The sequence below is a fragment of the Brugia malayi genome, assembly GCF_000002995.4.
Source record: "Brugia malayi strain FR3 genome assembly, contig: Bm_v4_Chr1_scaffold_001, whole genome shotgun sequence".
In the NCBI taxonomy this organism is placed as follows: domain Eukaryota; kingdom Metazoa; phylum Nematoda; class Chromadorea; order Rhabditida; family Onchocercidae; genus Brugia; species Brugia malayi.
In genome coordinates, this window is record NW_025062475.1 from 537913 (window position 1) to 555482 (window position 17570).

General features: G+C 28.7%; 2 protein-coding genes across 2 annotated transcripts; both read left to right on the forward strand.

Annotated features, from left to right (window-relative positions):
- Positions 1 to 1726: 1726 nt before the first annotated feature.
- Positions 1727 to 3235, forward strand: Bm17318 (Uncharacterized protein; the record flags this gene model as incomplete). Its single annotated transcript, XM_043076121.1, has 6 exons — positions 1727 to 1825; positions 1982 to 2280; positions 2406 to 2584; positions 2744 to 2821; positions 2928 to 3125; positions 3228 to 3235. 6 exons carry the CDS (start codon positions 1727 to 1729, stop codon positions 3233 to 3235), a joined length of 861 nt encoding a protein of 286 aa, XP_042932055.1.
- A 6245-nt stretch (positions 3236 to 9480) lies between these two features.
- On the forward strand, positions 9481 to 14752 carry Bm7135 (Mpp10 protein; the record flags this gene model as incomplete). The annotated part of the gene is made up of 18 exons (XM_043076122.1): positions 9481 to 9607; positions 9680 to 9750; positions 10076 to 10160; positions 10313 to 10365; positions 10432 to 11069; positions 11165 to 11342; positions 11424 to 11582; positions 11693 to 11965; positions 12131 to 12253; positions 12358 to 12496; positions 12579 to 12652; positions 12728 to 12869; positions 13007 to 13074; positions 13227 to 13364; positions 13469 to 13582; positions 13743 to 13928; positions 14294 to 14470; positions 14678 to 14752. The coding sequence occupies 18 exons, from the start codon at positions 9481 to 9483 to the stop codon at positions 14750 to 14752; spliced, it is 2820 nt and encodes a 939-aa protein (XP_042932056.1).
- Between the last annotated feature and the right edge of the window lie 2818 nt (positions 14753 to 17570).

Consider the following 17570-nt stretch of genomic DNA (forward strand, 5'->3'; position numbering starts at 1 on the left):
ACCAAAAAATATGGGATTAAACGAGGGGCGGTACTTGACATACTATGCGGGTAAATGATTGCCCAACTTGTAGTAAAATGATTGCAATGATAAGTGCTGATAAAACATAAAGTGCTTATAGTAAAGGAGAGAAGTAATCTCGGAGTACTCTTTAAGACTATCACAAATGTCTCAATGCAATGATACGTGCACTTAACTGATGAGATATAACCCTACCCTACCCGTCTGCTTGCTGAAAACAAAAAGAGTAATTACTGCAGCACAGCAAAATATATGCTTGACATATTATAAGGGTAAATGAATGCCCGAAGGGCAGGGAAGAGAAATCTCGAAGTACTTTTAATCATTTTATTGTTCATCAAAAAATAATTTGCATTTTATGAGGTAATATTAAGATATGCACGAATAGTACTAATTGTCACATTCTCCTCAGACTACTACTCCTTGCACTCCTTGCGCTCATCGGAAGAGTCTGAATGCGATGGTAGGCGCAGCTTTGATGAAATGGAAGGATAATTGCGCCATATGTGCTCACTTTCTAGAAGTAAAATGGAGTGGTATTACTGTAGCATAATTGGAAGAGAGAAGATATGAAGGAAGTATTTAACCTTGTACCCTGGAGAGATACAGAATTTCAACCATAGATAATTATTTGGTCAAAGTCAGTCGCAATTATTAGATCTGAAATTGATAAATGTTAACCGAACTGATTTATTGATCAATAATGAAATGATTTCGTTCATCTGATGTGAGGTATATGACGAGAATGGCTTCCGAAATATCATAAATTTATGTTTCTTATTATTACTACTTCAGAGTAATATTTTTAAGGATTTGTTGACATGAAATTTATAAAAAAGTGACGTTAATTATTTAAAAATTTCGATGTGAAAAAAAAAAATGAAAAAACATGATAAAAAAATGAATGGTTAAGTGACAATGATTAAATGATACCACTAATGAAAACATTTATGATATTTTCATTTTATTAAAATTTCAGTGTTCTTAAAAATTTTGTTTTTAAGGTTCATAAAAAAAAAAAACTTTTATAATGGCATAAGCATATTAACTGAAGTTGGTGGAATGTATAGACTAGAACATAGAAAAAGTTACTCATTGATTTGCCTAAAAATGATACAAACTAGAAGTAATAAATTGCAATTGAAGTTATTTGGTTTAAAAAATCGTTCTTTCATTAATTATTAATAAATTTATGAAGACCAAGAAATTCAATAAAAATTTACATCATTTAAAAGACAAAATTGAGATCTCGACCGTATCGACTTCTTTTTTTTGCGCACAAGGATGATAATATAGATAATATAAGAATGCCAAATTCGGATGTATCAGAGATTAGAAAGAGAGAGCAAATAATATCCTCTGTAAACGACAAAAGGATTGGACAGTATGTGCATGAAGTAAAATGTTGCATATTGTCCATGAGCGCGAGGATATACATAATAATACTTCCATATATGTTCACTTTCATCATTTTTTTTCTTCTCTTGGGATTAGGTTACAACGAAAGTATTTAATGTAAGATATTAAATGTTTAATATTAATGTAAGATATATTTAATGTATATTGTAAGTACATTTAAATGTGTTATCTTATCATTAATAAATAATCATTAATCATTAATAAAAAAAAATTAATAAATAATAGTTCCATTGTGTGTTTTTTTTTGCGCTGAATGAATATTTAGTTAATTTGTTAATTTTATAGAATGGAAGCTGATCAGGACCTCCGGGCTCTCTTTAATTTCCTGAGGAGAGAGCCTGTGATGTTTCTTAGATTGCAGAGGTTTGTGTTAAGGACCATTCAGGTATATTTTACTTTGCTTTCTTTTTTTTTCATATGTTTTTTTTTTTTTTTTTTCTTCTCCTTTTTTTGCTAAGAACTGATAATGATTTGAAGAAAGAAAGATTGCAGAATTTTCCACCACAAATTTAAAATATGACTGTAAAAGATAGCCTTTTAGTTTGAACGGTCCCTCATGACCCTCTTGGACGATGCGGATAGAAGAATGGATGAAATAGAAGGGCGAAATGCCCAGGAAGAAATGGAGGAAGATGCCGTACCGCAGGAATCAGAATTTGATGAAGCAGAGGCAGAGTCGGCCCCTCTGCCCGAAAATGATGATGATGATGGCGAAAGTTGGCCATACGAAGCAGAGTGGGCCCCTCTGCCAAACGATGAAAACGAAGAACCGGTACAGGTGGCACCAATGGAGATGAGTGGCACCGAGGAACCAGTTGAATCAATCCGCGAACTCGTCCTGTAAGTTTTGATTTTTGCAGCAATTGCATAACAAAGCTATAATTAGAAGAAGGCAGCTTGTATATAGAAGATTAATAATTAAACAATACTATTAAGTATTTACGTTAAATATAAGTCTATTTCAGGAGAACAAGGACGATCGAAATCCCGGTCCTCGCCACTCAGCAGGTATTGGCTGCGGCAACACCGGAACAATACCGTCCCGCTGACCTAGGGGACTTACCGGAACAGCTCCGAAGGGAGTTGCAAGTGCCGCAGGCAGTGCCATACACGGTGCATCAGGAAGGCGAAATCAATCGCATCGGTAATTTATAATTTTAATTTCTTACTGATCAAATCATATTTACGAGTTAAGTTATAAAATTTTATTCTTTATAGCAAATCAAAACGATCACAAAATTTCTATATCGATGCTTTAATAAATAATTTGTGCATCAATACTTTTTATCACTTCTATTTTCAGTGTGTGGTATCTGCAACAGGCAATTCGAGACATTAAAGGGGTGGCGTATCCACGCTTCGAGGATGCACAAGCAGGACGGTAAGCATATTTGAAAACAAAATTTTCAATTAGTTTTAGAAAATGTTGGTGTGTTTGACTCATCTGAAAGTTAGCAAACTCAACTCACTAATTACACATGTTCCAGGTTTTTGCGCCCGGTGTGGCCATAACCTCCTGCTGCCACCCGGATTTACGGCCGCACAGCGGAAAGCTGCCGTAGAACTTCATGCCCTCGATTGGTGTCCGAGGGCATGTGCGGCCGTAATGAGCGAAAGGCAGGTAAAGCGCCGCAGACTGGATCTTGTGGGGAGAGAAGAGGATGCACATCACCTCTTCGTTCCAGGTAAGAAATTAATATATATGAAATTTAAAATTGAAAAAGATTCGAATGGTTGTGAAAAAAATGGAACTCGTAGTTTTTCTTATCAATAAATTTTTCTTTCAGGCCAGTGATATCATCGGGCCATCCTCACGCGGCCACCTGTCATTGCCTGTTCCAGTTCTCCGTCCTCTATCGATGAAGCATGTCCAAGAGGGTTAGTAATTCCAGAAAAAAACAAAAAGAAAACTAGAAAAAAAATGAAAAAAAAAATAAAATGACAAAAAAATAAAAAAAAAAAAACAAAAAAATTAAAATAAAAAATGAAAAAAAAAAACAAAAAATAAAAAAAGAACAAAAAATTAAAATAAATAAAAAAAAAAAAAACAAAAAAATAAAAAAAAAAGATCAAAAAAAAAGAAAAAAATTAAAAAAAGTCAAATAAAAAAATTTTTTTTTATTTGAAATAATTTAAATATGAGAACAACTGAATTCATAAAAGTAAAGCAATTTGGGCATTTTGTAGTTATTTTACTTGCACATACCATTTATTGTTTATAGCGACATACATTAAATCGAAAAGATTATATAAGAAATTTTTTTTTCCGCAGTTAAGTATTTTGAACGAACCTTATTTGATGTTATATTGCATTGAATTCAGTTGTTCTCTTTAGTTTTTTGTTTTGTTTTGATTACTAACGCCTTTGGGCGGCTAACTTTTATTGAATGTTTATTGTTGTAATTTTTTTTTTCTTCATACAAGTAATATTTTAATGATTTAGTGTTTCCAATAGTTTTTTTAATTATTTCTAATGGTTTTAATTTTTGTTTTTAATACCTTTTTTTTTTTCAAATCACTTATGACAGTTGTTAATTTTTTACAGTTTATGTTACCTTATCCATTGATTTTGAAGTGTTTTTTACTGAGAATTTTCATTTTTCTTCTAATTTTAGTTCGTAACCGTGTTAAATTTCTTACGTATTTTGATTCTTATATTGATGTATATACTGGGTACCAATTTTTAAACTTATAATAAGTTCTTAATTTTTACTAATTGCATTTGTTTATGCCATGAATGCTTCTTAAAATAGTTTCTTTTTTGGTTAATTTTTGTATTTAAGTTTGTTTTAACAGCGCTAAGTAATTTTTGACTACAAGCATTTAAGCTTCCCCTCTAATTTCCGGTATATTATCAACCTAAAAAATAATGCGATCATAGTCAATTTTATAATATCTTTTTTTTTTCATTTTTTTTAAAAGTTGAATCAAGAATTAGTACCTGATCTAGTATTATTGTGAGGAAAAAAATCGAAGGCAGGTGTAGAGTTATATCTACCTTCGACATTGTTTAGTATGATTCCTTATTTCTTTTCGAAGATTTCTTTTGAATTAGCAGAGTATTGCAGGAGATTTTGATAATATTTTGAATTCTTTTTTATAGTATTTGATTGAATTTACCAAAAAATTTGGTGAATTCAATCAAAAATTTTTTGGACCATTTTAAATTTTGATATTTTTCTGATCTTTTGGAGCTTTAAAAACATTTAGAAATTGCTTCAAATTATCTCTGGTTTTTTTTTGCCCACCCTTCCAAATTTTTTGTAATTTTTAAATCTAATCATTGAATTCTCGTTTTTGGACTGAACCAAAATTTGTTTTTTTTTTTTTTTTTGTTGAATTTTAAAATTTGATTACTGCGAATCATCAAAATTAGCGGGTTGAATCTTCTTAGTTTGATCTTCGATTTTTTTTTGACTTTTTGATTTTTTTTCGTTTCATTTTCATATCTTGAATCTTGTTTTTTCGATTTTTTTATTTTTGATTTTTGAAAAAAAAAATGCATGCTTTTTTTTAAGCTTACACTAATTACACGTCTCTTAATGCAAATTCTTCCCTTAAATTAATTTTATTCTTTCAAAATTGTTTTTGAAATCACTTTTGGTACTTTTAATTATTGCATGCTTATTTGTTAGCTCTCCTTGCCTCACCAACAGCAACTTATGCTTTTATGCGTTAATGTATGTTTTTGGTTAATTCCATTTTTTCCTTTTCTACTTTTACTGATTGCATGCCTTTTTGTTTATTTCGCTTAGTTTTGATATTGAATAATATTTTATATCACTTATAGTTGAAACTATTTTCCGTTTCATTTGTTTTTCTGCATGCAATTTTGGTTAGTTATAACTTATTGCATGCTTTTTCTGTTAACTTTAACCTATTGTTATTATTCGCTGATATTTTTTTGATATGTAACAATATGACATGTAATTTTTTTAAAATATTTTTCGTCACTTTTGTTTATTTGCATGCATTTTTGACTTACTTTTCGTATGATATTTTTGTTTTTTTTTGTTTTTTTGTTCATTTACTTTTTTATTTGGCAATATTTTATACTATTTTTGTATTGAGCAATTTTTTTCCATCATATTAAATGCATGCTTTTTATTGATTGTTGATGCATGTCGTTTTGTTGTTTCACTAGTTGCATTACACTTTTTTTAATATCATTTGTATTAATTTTTATATTATTTACATCAATTTTTCTCTTGTTTACCTATTTTTATTATTTCTTTTTTGTTTTTACATGTATTTTTCGCACGATTTTTTGTTTAGTTCACTTATTTTTTTAAATTGGGCCATATTTTATACCATTTGTAGTCTGAATCATTTCCCGTTGCTTTTATTTCTACATGCATTTTTTGGTTATTTATAACTTACTGCATGCTTTTTTTGTTAGTTTAATTTATTGTTATTATTGGGCAATATTTTTTATTGCTTACAGTTTCGAATATTTTTTGTTGCTTTTCTTTCTTACATGTATTTTCGGTTACTTCTATTAAGTGCATGTTTTTATTATTTATTGATGCATGTTGTTTTGTTGTTTTACTAATTGCATGCATTATTATTATTTCTTTTTTTTTGGAAAGTCTCACTGTTTTCTTGGATGAAAATTTATATTATTTGTATTATTTATATTAAATTATATATTTATATTATTTTTTCCTTATTTATTTTCATTATTTCTTGATTTTGCTTTTGCATGTATTTTTGATTTAATTTTTGCATGGTTTTTCTGTTTAGTTCACTCTTCTGCATACATTTTTTGGTTACTTACAACTTACTGCATGCTCTTTTACTAATTTCACTGCATGCTTCTTTTGAGATTATTTAATTTATATAATCTCACTGTAATTTGTATTGAATTCACAAAAGTGTTCTTCGTTTACATACTGCATGCCATTTTGTTATTCTCATTTATGAAATAGTTGTATTGATTGCTTGCACTACCTTGCATGCAGTTTGTTTTTACTTCTGCATGCTTCTTGCTTATTTTTCCGTTTTTTCGTAATTTTTGTTTTTTATTTGTTAATGTCATTTTATTTACAGGCCAAAATTTACGAATAAAATACGAAAGGTAAACATTTCTAACCATTCCGTACATGACTTTTTTTATAGCTGTTTAAATTAAAATTTATTTGACTACAAATATAACTAAGATTTAAAAAACTTTTAGATTTAAATGTGAGCTGTTTTTAAATTTCCTAGTCTTTTTATTTAATTTCTTTACATTTAATTTAGGAAAATTTCCTTATTCATTTTATCATTCACTTGCTTCATTATTCTTATCTCTTCAAAAGCTTCCTATGAATATTTTTCTGCTAATCAACATATTTGAAGAGCTGGTCGAACTAATTCTGCAAAATGAAAAAACCCTGGACAATTTTATTCAAAGCTCCAGTATGTTTGTAACTTTGAATCATCGTGATGAACTGGCAAACTGAAAAGACATATAATTGAACTTCCGCATGATTGCGCTCAAAAGGTATTCATTTCTTTGGTGACATGATAACAACCATATAAGAAAATTTTGTTTATGAATTCACATTTTTTAAAAAAGCGAAATTTAAGGCTATTTTGATTACTGATATAAGTAAGATTTTGATGAATAGTGATGGAATCTATCACGTGATCGATCTTAAATTCAAATAAGCAGAATTATTTTGAACTGGTTGAAAGTGTTTATTTGTACATAGCGCAGTTGAATTTGATGGTTAGCTTATTCCAAAAACATGCACGAAAATGCCAATAAATAGTTTTTCAGATATTTGGAGAAGATACATCCATGAAACTAACATTTCTATAAAGTTTGTTTACTTAACATTATATGAAGATTCTAATTTTCCTAATAAGCAAATTTTAGCAACATGACAAACAATGCTACCTACCGATACATTACATGAATCTAGTAAACCAATTCAAAACCCATAGTTTGAATTGTGTTTGTTAAGTTTTTTTTTTTCGAATTTTTTTTTGAATTTTTAATTAAATTTTTTTTAATCATTTTAATTATATCATTATTAACATTTATCTCCTGATCATTTTCTATCTCATCGATTATTTGATGTGTGGAGCATATATTTTTGGACTAGATTTAAATCAATTCTAGACTAATTCTTATTTTCTACAAGTTATCCTTCGAGAATTTCGAGTACTTGTTATTTTCCGTAGTTATACAACTGGATAGATTCTGAAATTTCAATTAAAAAAGGTATATTTTACTCACATATTTTTTTTTTTTGGATCTCTCTTATGCATGCAAATTTAATGAAATGCTCATTCTAAGCATTCCAGATTAGTTGTCCTTGTTTTTTTTTTTTTCAAATTTGAATACATAACGTGTCCTTATTCTTACATCTGAGTTTTTTTTTTTTTTGATTTGAATACTTAGTTTCAAGTTTGAGTAGTCAATGTTATTGTGTTACTAATAAAGAAAGGCTTTTGAAAGTTGTTTCTTCTAAAGTATTTCAAATTTTTGCCACTGTAATAATGTGTCTTTCATAAAATATTTTTTTTATCTTATGGTTGTGATAGGTGCTAACCGATGGAAAATTCAAATGTAGTTAAATTATTGAACATTTAATCGAACATATGACAATAATTTCTCGTATAAAAATCTATAAATATTATGTTTTCATAGTGTCTTTCGTAATTTTTTTCACAAAAAATCATTTCAATTAATTTAATGTTTTTTAAATAGCGTAATATTGTTGTTGTTGTTTTTTTTTTTTTTTTTCAGCTTTAAACAAAGCTTTTGTATCTGATGTAGTACGTTGGTTACGTACCAATCGATTGATTTTTATTGGAATGAAATGATATGCGATATTCAACTATATCTCTTTTCTTAGAATTACTTGGAAGTTATTCTAGCAACTGGTTAAATTTTTTGCTTTTGCAAAATGAATCACATTATCAGCTCAACGGCTGATAATGTAATTCATTTTCTGATAATATACATTATGCAGCGATCTATTTAAGAATTTTTTTTTATCATAATACATTAATCATGATAACTGAATAATAATGCTAGAGCAGTTGATCTTTAGCTTGGCTATTATTAATTCTATTCTAATAATTCTAAGTTTGGCCATTACTCTGTTACTCCTAATAATTCCAAGCTTGGCCATTACTCTATCACTTCTATAATTTCAAGCTTGGCCATTATTAATTCTATTAATTCTGGTAATTCAGTGATAGCCAAGCCATACCCTGTCCTATTCTCTTGTCCAATAGCCATAAATTACATTCTGCAACAATAATAACATTTCCAAATCAAAATTACAATGCATATATGCAGAAGTTAATCGAGAAAAAAGTGTAGAAAAATAGGAGTGCGAAGACAGTTAGAGAACTAAGTGAAATGCATGAAGCAAGAAAACGATGTAGCGAAGAGCAAGTCCTGAAATCCTGCATATCTGAGTTATTTATTACCTGCTGAATCTTCCGTTTATGTTTCTCTTTTTTTTTTACTCTGAGCATCATTTTTAGTATTACTTTTCGCTACTCCTTTCATGTATATTTTACTTTTTATTAAATTGCTCTATCAATTGATTTGTGAATTATCATAATCAAATCTAAATTTGTTTCGAATTCAATTTATACAATGAAGCTTTCTGTTTTAAGTCACAAGGCTATCATTATGATTATAATCAATGAGCAATGATTGCATGCTTTAAAGCAGAGATCTTTTTCTCTATTATTGTACAAGTTTGCAGTTTCATCATTTCAGAAGTGTTTTCAGAAAAGGATCATCTTGTTATCATTCAAGCATCAATGGTCATTATTATCAGTGTTTGTCTGAATATACTTAATAAAATGTCATTGTTTACATTGGTGAATAGATCGTGTTAGGAAGAAAGCACCGTGTTAAAAATTTGGTGAGATCAAATTTTTACTGATGCATTTATGTCGAATCAAATATTAGTACGTAGTTCATCTTATGTATTTCCTATAACAGACAATTTCAGAAATTTCTGAGGACATTAAGCCTGAAACAAATTGCACTATCGTCGTGAGAAACAAGATTAGAGTGCAAAAATAATGAATTCAATGACCGATGTTGGTATGACATCACGGCGACGTTCTCGTAGGTTAGCATCACAAGAACCGGAGGATTTTAGTGCATCTTCATCAGCTAATGCCTTCGAAATTGGTAACGATGAACAGGGTATGTATAATACTTTATCAGTTCAAGTAAACTTAATATTAGAGAAATTACGAATCGAAAAAATGATTTCAGCTCCTGTCACAATAAAATCAAATGATGAAAACAAGCGAACAGCAGAGATGAGGGTCGAAACTTCGCAGAAAGTTAGTTACTTTATTTCTTTTACTTTATTTTTTGTAAAAATATATCATTTGTAATATCTCAGTAGAGTAAATTTGTCTCGAAATTCAGCCTTTAGGCTTTCCTTATATTTTTATTCCTTTTTTATTTTACGGTGTGATCTTTTTAAATGTCATCTGACTTCCGAATCATCAAATGTTTTATTTAGATTAACAAATGAACATATTTGGGAAAAAAATATATTATTCTAAAAGTACACTGTCAAATAGCAGCAACTGGATTTGATTGTATTTCATTATAGCTCTTGAAATATTTATGATAGTTATTCCTAATGTTATAATTTTCTAGCACATGCAGAATCCAAGTCCTCAAAGTTCACCAGTTGCTTTACGAACGCGATCACGTTGCTCTAGCATGGAGTCGAATGATGCAGGTATTTTACTTCATCTTTCTCTCTGTTTTTATAACCATGCCTTATGCGTAATTTTCGTTTACCTTATGCACTTCCATACATATGTATATATATAGTTTCAACTATTTAATGTATTGTTTCCATAATTTTCACTATGAATTTTTCATTTTCAGGCATTGTTAGGGACACTCAGAAAGCAGTCAATATAATGTTAACTCCAAAAAAAGTAAGGCTTTATTCAGTTTTCTATTTTTTATTGATCAGTTAACTGAATCTATTTTTTTATTTTCAGAACTTAACGATTGCAGTGAGATCGTGCCGAAAAAGGACTTCGCTGATGCCTCAATTAGAAGAAGTTGTTGAAGAGCAATTAAAATGCGAGGTTGAAGGTAATAATGAAGAGATACCATTGGAAAAGAAAACAGAAACGAAAGTGTCGAGAAAGAAAGGAAAGTTGTCCGAAGATGGAAGAACACATGCTGAAAGATGTGAAAGAACTTCTACAAAGAGTTCTAATGAAAAATGTGCTTTCGTGGAAGATGTATCCGGTGAAAAGAAGTCAACAAAACAGGAAAGAAATGTAGAGAAGTCACGCGATATATCAGAGAGAAGCCCAAAGGAATCATCTGCAAAAGTTGCGAAAAAGTCACTGACGAAGAATCCAAAAAAATCGCTTATAAGCAATACGGATAGTTTTATGCAAGACATAAAGATTTCCCCAGCAAAAAATTCAGAAAGTTCATTGACATCACCGTCATTGATTTTGAAAAAGGTTCAAGAAAAAAATCCAAAAGAAATGCTAACAAACAGTACATCATATGGTACTGATGATTTAGAGCATGAAGTCAAACTTACCAGTGACAAAAATTTAGAAAAAAATATCTTGAACATATGGCCTGAGCTGGATGACCTGTTATCGTTATGGTTGAGGTAATTATTTTTTCTTTTATGTAACTAGAGATTCATAACTACAACCCTACTTTTTATTTTTTTTTTTTCTTTTTAACTTCTAATCATAATTGTAGACGTAGTGAGCAGAGTATACTTGTGGATAATGTTGAAAAAGCATATGCATTTGTGAACGAATTAGATACAGCAGTGCCGACGATATCGCAGGAACTAATTACATCCAATAGTGAGATGATTTGGCAGCAAATTGCTTATGGAAACAAAAAATTCCACCGATATTTTGCAAAAACAAAGGTTTTTTTTTTTACTTTTTCTTTAGATGCACTTTAAAACTTTGATTTTATTTCAGCAGTTCTTTAGAAATTGTTTTTGCAGCATTTTTTGGACATTGAAATATCTGCAGATAAGGAACCTGCAAAGAAACGAGGTAGTTCACTTGCATCAATTGTTACACCGCGACTTCAAGACGAAAGTTCTGATAACACAGAAGAGAATAACACTGATCTCTTTAACCTTACAGAAGACGAAGTTAAGGTTGGTATGTTTGTTAAGAAAAAAGGATTTAGGAAGAATATCTTGTTACTCTTTTAATCCGATGTAACTGGTTTTAAATGAAGCGTGTTTTTATATAATTGTATTTTCAGAAATTTGATACGGACTTCGATGGTAGTAAAATTGGTGAAAGTGATGATGCTGATGATGCTGATGATGATGATGATGATGATGATGATAACTATAGTAATAAATCGAATAGCGAAGATATTGGCGTTTCTAGAGTTTCTGATAGCGCAGTAAAAAAGCGTTGGAAGAGTGAAGTTGATGATCATTTTTTCTCAATGGCTGAGATGGAGGAATATTTGGATAAGCAGGAAAGTCAGGCACAATTGGACGAAAATCTTTTCGAACAGTTTGACAAGGTCTGTTCTTCCTTCATTGTCGCAACTAAGCTCAGATAGCAGTTTAAAACAAACGCTTCTATTCGAAAAATCGAAGTATCGATCCGTAATTACTGCAGTAAATATTTGACAAATTTCACTTCCTTGAGAAGTTACAATTAAATCACATACCATTGAACTTTCCAGGATGGTGATGATTTGCAAAATACGCAGGTTGATTATCATTATGCTGATTTTTATGAGAGCAAAAATAGTAGAGAAGAAAATGGTTCGAAAGTTGCTTCGAAGAAGTTGAACAAGTTGGAAAAGGTTTGCCTCTGCTTCTCGTTTTTAATAGTAGATACAGTTTGTAAGATATAGAATTTTCAGATATATTTCACTCTCAGATCTCTAATTTATGAAAAATATTGTAGATTTCACAATCTGACGAAGTGGACAATCGTACGGGGAAAAGAGTTACATTTGCTGATGAGGTTACTGGTGATATGGATTACGAGAGTAACGATGATAACAGTCGTGATAACGATGATGATAGTCGTGGCGATAGCCCAGGTTGCTTAATTTATTCTCACTTTTGCTTTTTATACTGTTTAATTGATGTGATTAGTTAATTTTATCACTTTTTATGATTTAGAAACAACGGTCCTCCTTGGTCAAGTGGACGAGGACGAGAATAATGAAACTGAATTTCGAGTTCGACAGAAAAAAGTAAAATTAAAGCCTTTTGATACGCCTAGGTTATACTTTATTTGCTTTTATGAAATTTAAATTTGTTTTTTTCAGCTCCAAGAGCGAATATCTGCAATAGAGCAAGCAAATTTAGCTCCTAGAAGTTGGGATTTAAGTGGTGAAGTGACAGCTATAGAAAGGGAAGAAAATACTGTGTTAGAGAAATATCTCGATTTCGATCAGTCGACACCACGCGGTTTATATTAGCTGTCACTAAACATAATTTTGAACAATTTTGCTTTACCTTTAATCATGAAATTCATTTTCATTTACCAATGTTATTATTAATTATAATTCGGTAATTTTTGCTACGTGAAAAACCACTGTTTTCAGCGCCACTTGTTACGGTTGATACAACTGCCCAGCTAGAAGCGAAGATAATCCAACGAATCAAAGATAAAGTAAAGGATTTTTTTTTGTAAATCTAATGAAAACTTAGGTTAGAATATGGGTCTATTGTGTGGATTTATCCAATTGTAAAGATGTAACATCTTGTTAAATAACGATTTTCTAATGTAGCCATCAAGTTCCACAAATTATATGAGAATTTAAGGCATTTGATGATGTGATAAGGACGGAACGTAAACCAGAAGCAAATGCGGCATATCGAGCACCAATTGCAGAATCGGAAATTGTGAAAAAATCTCTTGCAGAAGTTTACGAAGAACAGTATCAGAAAACCCAATATGGAGTACTGTTTCAATTTTTGAATGATTTTGGTTTAATATTTGAAATTTAAGCTTTTATTAGCAGTTTGTTTTTCAATATGAAAATTATTACAATCTTTCGTTACAGCAGGTAGGAGGTGAGGAGAAACGAAATGAAAAGCACGAAGAAATCAAAAAGCTGATATCATCTTTGTTCCAAAAATTAAATGCTCTAAGCCATTATCGTTACATTCCATCTGAAGTAAGTTTTGTTGTAGAAAGAATGATTTCTTTATAATACGTTTATAACTTCTTTATTCAGAATTGATTTCCAGGAACAAATTAAATTCCATCTCTTCACATTTGCTATTCATTGTTTCCTTTCATTTCTGAATTTTAAATTATTTTGCATTCTTTTTCAGGTTCAACCAGAAGTACGCATCTTAAATAACATGCCTTCACTTCAAAAAGAGGAAGTAGGACCTTTAGCATCTACCGATGCTGTGCTTTTAGCTCCGGAGGAGATACACAAACATATCAGTGGTCCAATCAAAGGGGATGATGAGAAAACAAAAACAGATCGATCTCGCTTACATCGCAAAAAAAAGGTGGGTTAATTTTCCTTGCATATGCTTGATTTTTTTTAATTCCTTATAATTCTCCTGTTCAAGTCATACGGACATTTACATATGGTCTTCTCCAACTGATGAGTTGCAAATATCCATTCTCTCAGTTGAAATAAAATTAGTATGGAAAGAAAAGGGTTTAAAGATGATAAGTAGTATTAAAGCATTTCCGGAGAATACGAAGAGGAAATTTTTTACACTTCTGAAAGATTTATTGCAAATACTCAATTAGCTTCTAATTTTTTTCAAGTATGTGAATAATAACTAATAATTTCCCACAATAGGCCATCTGTCACTCTGGAATGTGTCACGGTTTTTTACTAACTGTTAGTACTCTAAAATTTCAGAAGTGGCAACACATTAAACAGTTAAGAAAACAAGAAGCAGAATTTGCGAACAAAATGGAAAATGATATATCTGCTAAAAAACCTAAATTAGCTTCCCAGTACGACAATAAAAGGGGTAGTATGAAGTTAACATCAACTTCGTTTTTCCAGCGTCTGCAAACCAAAGCTGCGGAGGAGGTAAGAATTGTTTTGAAATGTTTAAGTTAAAAACGAAATATTTTTCAAAGCTCGATTAAGCGCTTTGAGCACTCTATTGGTAGTATTTCAGCTAAGCAACGTCTCTTATTCATCAATGTTTTGAATTGCATGTTTTCTTTAACATTGGATTAGATATTATAATCATAACAATGCTTATTGGTAATTTAAATAGTTTATTCTTTTTAGGTAAAAAGTAAGAAACACAAGATGACAGAAATGGGTACGACAAAGAAAAAATTAAGTACAAATTATAAACTCTGATAGTGGTTGTCGTATATGTTATTTACTTTTATTAATTTGTGAAATCAATAAATTTTTTTCATTGAATATTTTGCTTGTACAGTCAAATTATGTTTGTACTTTTTACTGACTACCACTTAGCGAAAAGCATTAAAAAAAATATTTTTTTCGTGAGAAATGACTACCACGTTATGGATGTATTTTTTTCCCAGATTTTATTGTTACCCAACACTGTTGGAGAGTTCATTTACAATCAATTTGTGGTGGTGGTACAACAATTAGTACAATATAAATGTGTGACATTATTTCGGACTCATACTATACTGCTTCCAGTTTTAAATTAATTATCCTCGCCTTAAATTTGTCTTCTTACTTTTTAAATTCATGAAATAGTAAAAAAAAAGAAAAAAAAAAAACCAATTTCATTTAGCATGATAAGATATATGAAAAGTGGAAGAGAGTAATTTTGATTAAAAGTAAAGCTGATAATAGTGGTATAATTGAAATTTTTAGATGCTAAATGTGAAAGTATCTAATGATTGTATAAAATAAAATTTTTCTAATTTATTCGAAATTAAGCAACAAATTTTTCTAATTTATTCGAAATTTTTTTTTTTTATTTAGCTTTTTTTATTAATTTTTATTATTAGTCATTCCTATAGTTATAGGTCACATAGACAATTCAAAATTTGGTTAACATTTTCATTATTATTATCAACAGTTAAAAGCCTAAAAGTAAAGTAAAGTGAAGCTGATAATAGTGATAAATAATCTACTAACAAGTTTTTTTTCTAGGATTTTCTAGAAAATATTTATGCAAACTTTTTTTTTACCTTCCATTAAATGATAATTTATGATTTATCATTACCAACCGGAAATGATGTATTTTCCTAATTGCGTTCATTAATTAAAATTACAAATTTTAATTCCATTCATCAGTTATGGATTTAAGTATGCCTCTCTTATTCTTTATGCGATTAATTGCTTTCAAATAAGTGGAATTTGATATTTTTTTTTTTAAAAAAAAATAAGTGGAAATTTTTCTTTTTTTGATTAAAATAAAAAGGATATATTTAACAAATTACTATAAATTTCAAAAATTTCTTATTCAAAACTTTTTTTTTTCATTTATGTGCGCTAAAAAATTAAAGATAAACATTTGGTGTATGAATTTTTCATCAGGAGTTAAAAAAATAATTAAAAAAAAAGAAAAAAAATCTGAGCACCAGAAATCTAAACAACAACAAAGTAGTGATTACTTTGAATGATAACAAATCGTTGAGAGTAATGAAAAGTATCTTAATAAATATAACGAAGAAAAAAAAAAAATGCAACAATAATATTAATGATGATAGTAATTAACATTGATAATAATCGTAATATTATTAATAATAATAATGATAATAGTAATAATAGTAATAATAATAATAATAATGATAATAAATAATAATAATAATAATAATAAATGATAATAATAATAATAATAAATAATAATAATAAATAATAATAATAATGTAATAATAATAATAACAATAATAATAATAATAATAATAATAATATCTTTTTATCTTTTGTTATATTTTCATTATTATCCATAGCTATTGCTTTCTTTGGTCAATAATTAAATGTTTTATAACAAAATAAAGCGAAACTTTTGCATCATTTGAATTAACTCTTGTTCATTTATTTATGTTTCACTCTATTTTAATGCAAATTATCTCGAAACGATTCAATTATAATATTTCAAAAACGTTTTGAAAATTGAATGTTTTAAAATTTTCATAAAATTTTAGATAACAAATAGCGAAATAACAAGTTTTATGCATTTGTTTTTCTTTTTTCTTTCCTTTTTTTTTCTTCTTTTTGATTAAAAAAAGAAGGAATGTTTGCTTGTAAAATCTTTTGAATAACATTTTTAACAATGGGAAATTTTTCAACTTTTAAATTCTAAAAATACTTGAAGTGGTTTTTTTTTTTTTTTTTAATAAATATTGAAAAAAGAAAAACTCTTGAAGTATCAAAATAAGAAAATGCTATTCCTTCATTTTATTTCGAAAAATTTCCAGTTCTATTCTTGCATTTTCTTTTTTTTAATTTAATGAAGTTTGTAAAATTTTTAATCATTTCTAATGTTCATTTTTCATCATCCAATTTTAATTTAATCAAAGCAAGTTTTGCTTAATTAAAATTAGAATTCTCGAGTAATTCCAATTAATAGTAATTGATTTCTATTTGAAATCGAATCAGCAATTAAATTTAAATTAAAAATTGCTTACTTATACTATACTTATTGAAGTGAACTTGAAAATTACTTTGCAAACTTTAGGGCTTATTTAATTTGTAAATGCCATCGATGTAGAAAATCATTTATAAACAAATTAACTTCAACGACAAATATAAAAATAGTAGTAGGAAATAATATAAATTGAGTGGCTTGATTTCATTTCCATTCTTTAAAGCACAAAATTCAAGAATCCCTCAAATCTCGTTTACATCAATTTAAGCATCATTAATTACAACTTCACTTCTTATTCATCAATAATTCTTTCTATCATGCTAAGTAAATTTTATTTAAGTTAGAAATTTTTAAACTTTAAACTAACTAAATTTTAAATCAATTAATATTAATGCATCAATTGTATGAAAAAAAAAGAAACTTTTTTTTGTTATTTTTTACAAAATATTTCATTTTCACTGTTAATTAAATTATGATTAAGCTTATGAAATATTGTAACATTTTACTAATTAAATTATCATTTCAGCATTAATTAGAGAATATTTTGGTGGATGATTGATTAATTTTGAATTTCTATGGATGATGTAATGCTCAGTTGAAATT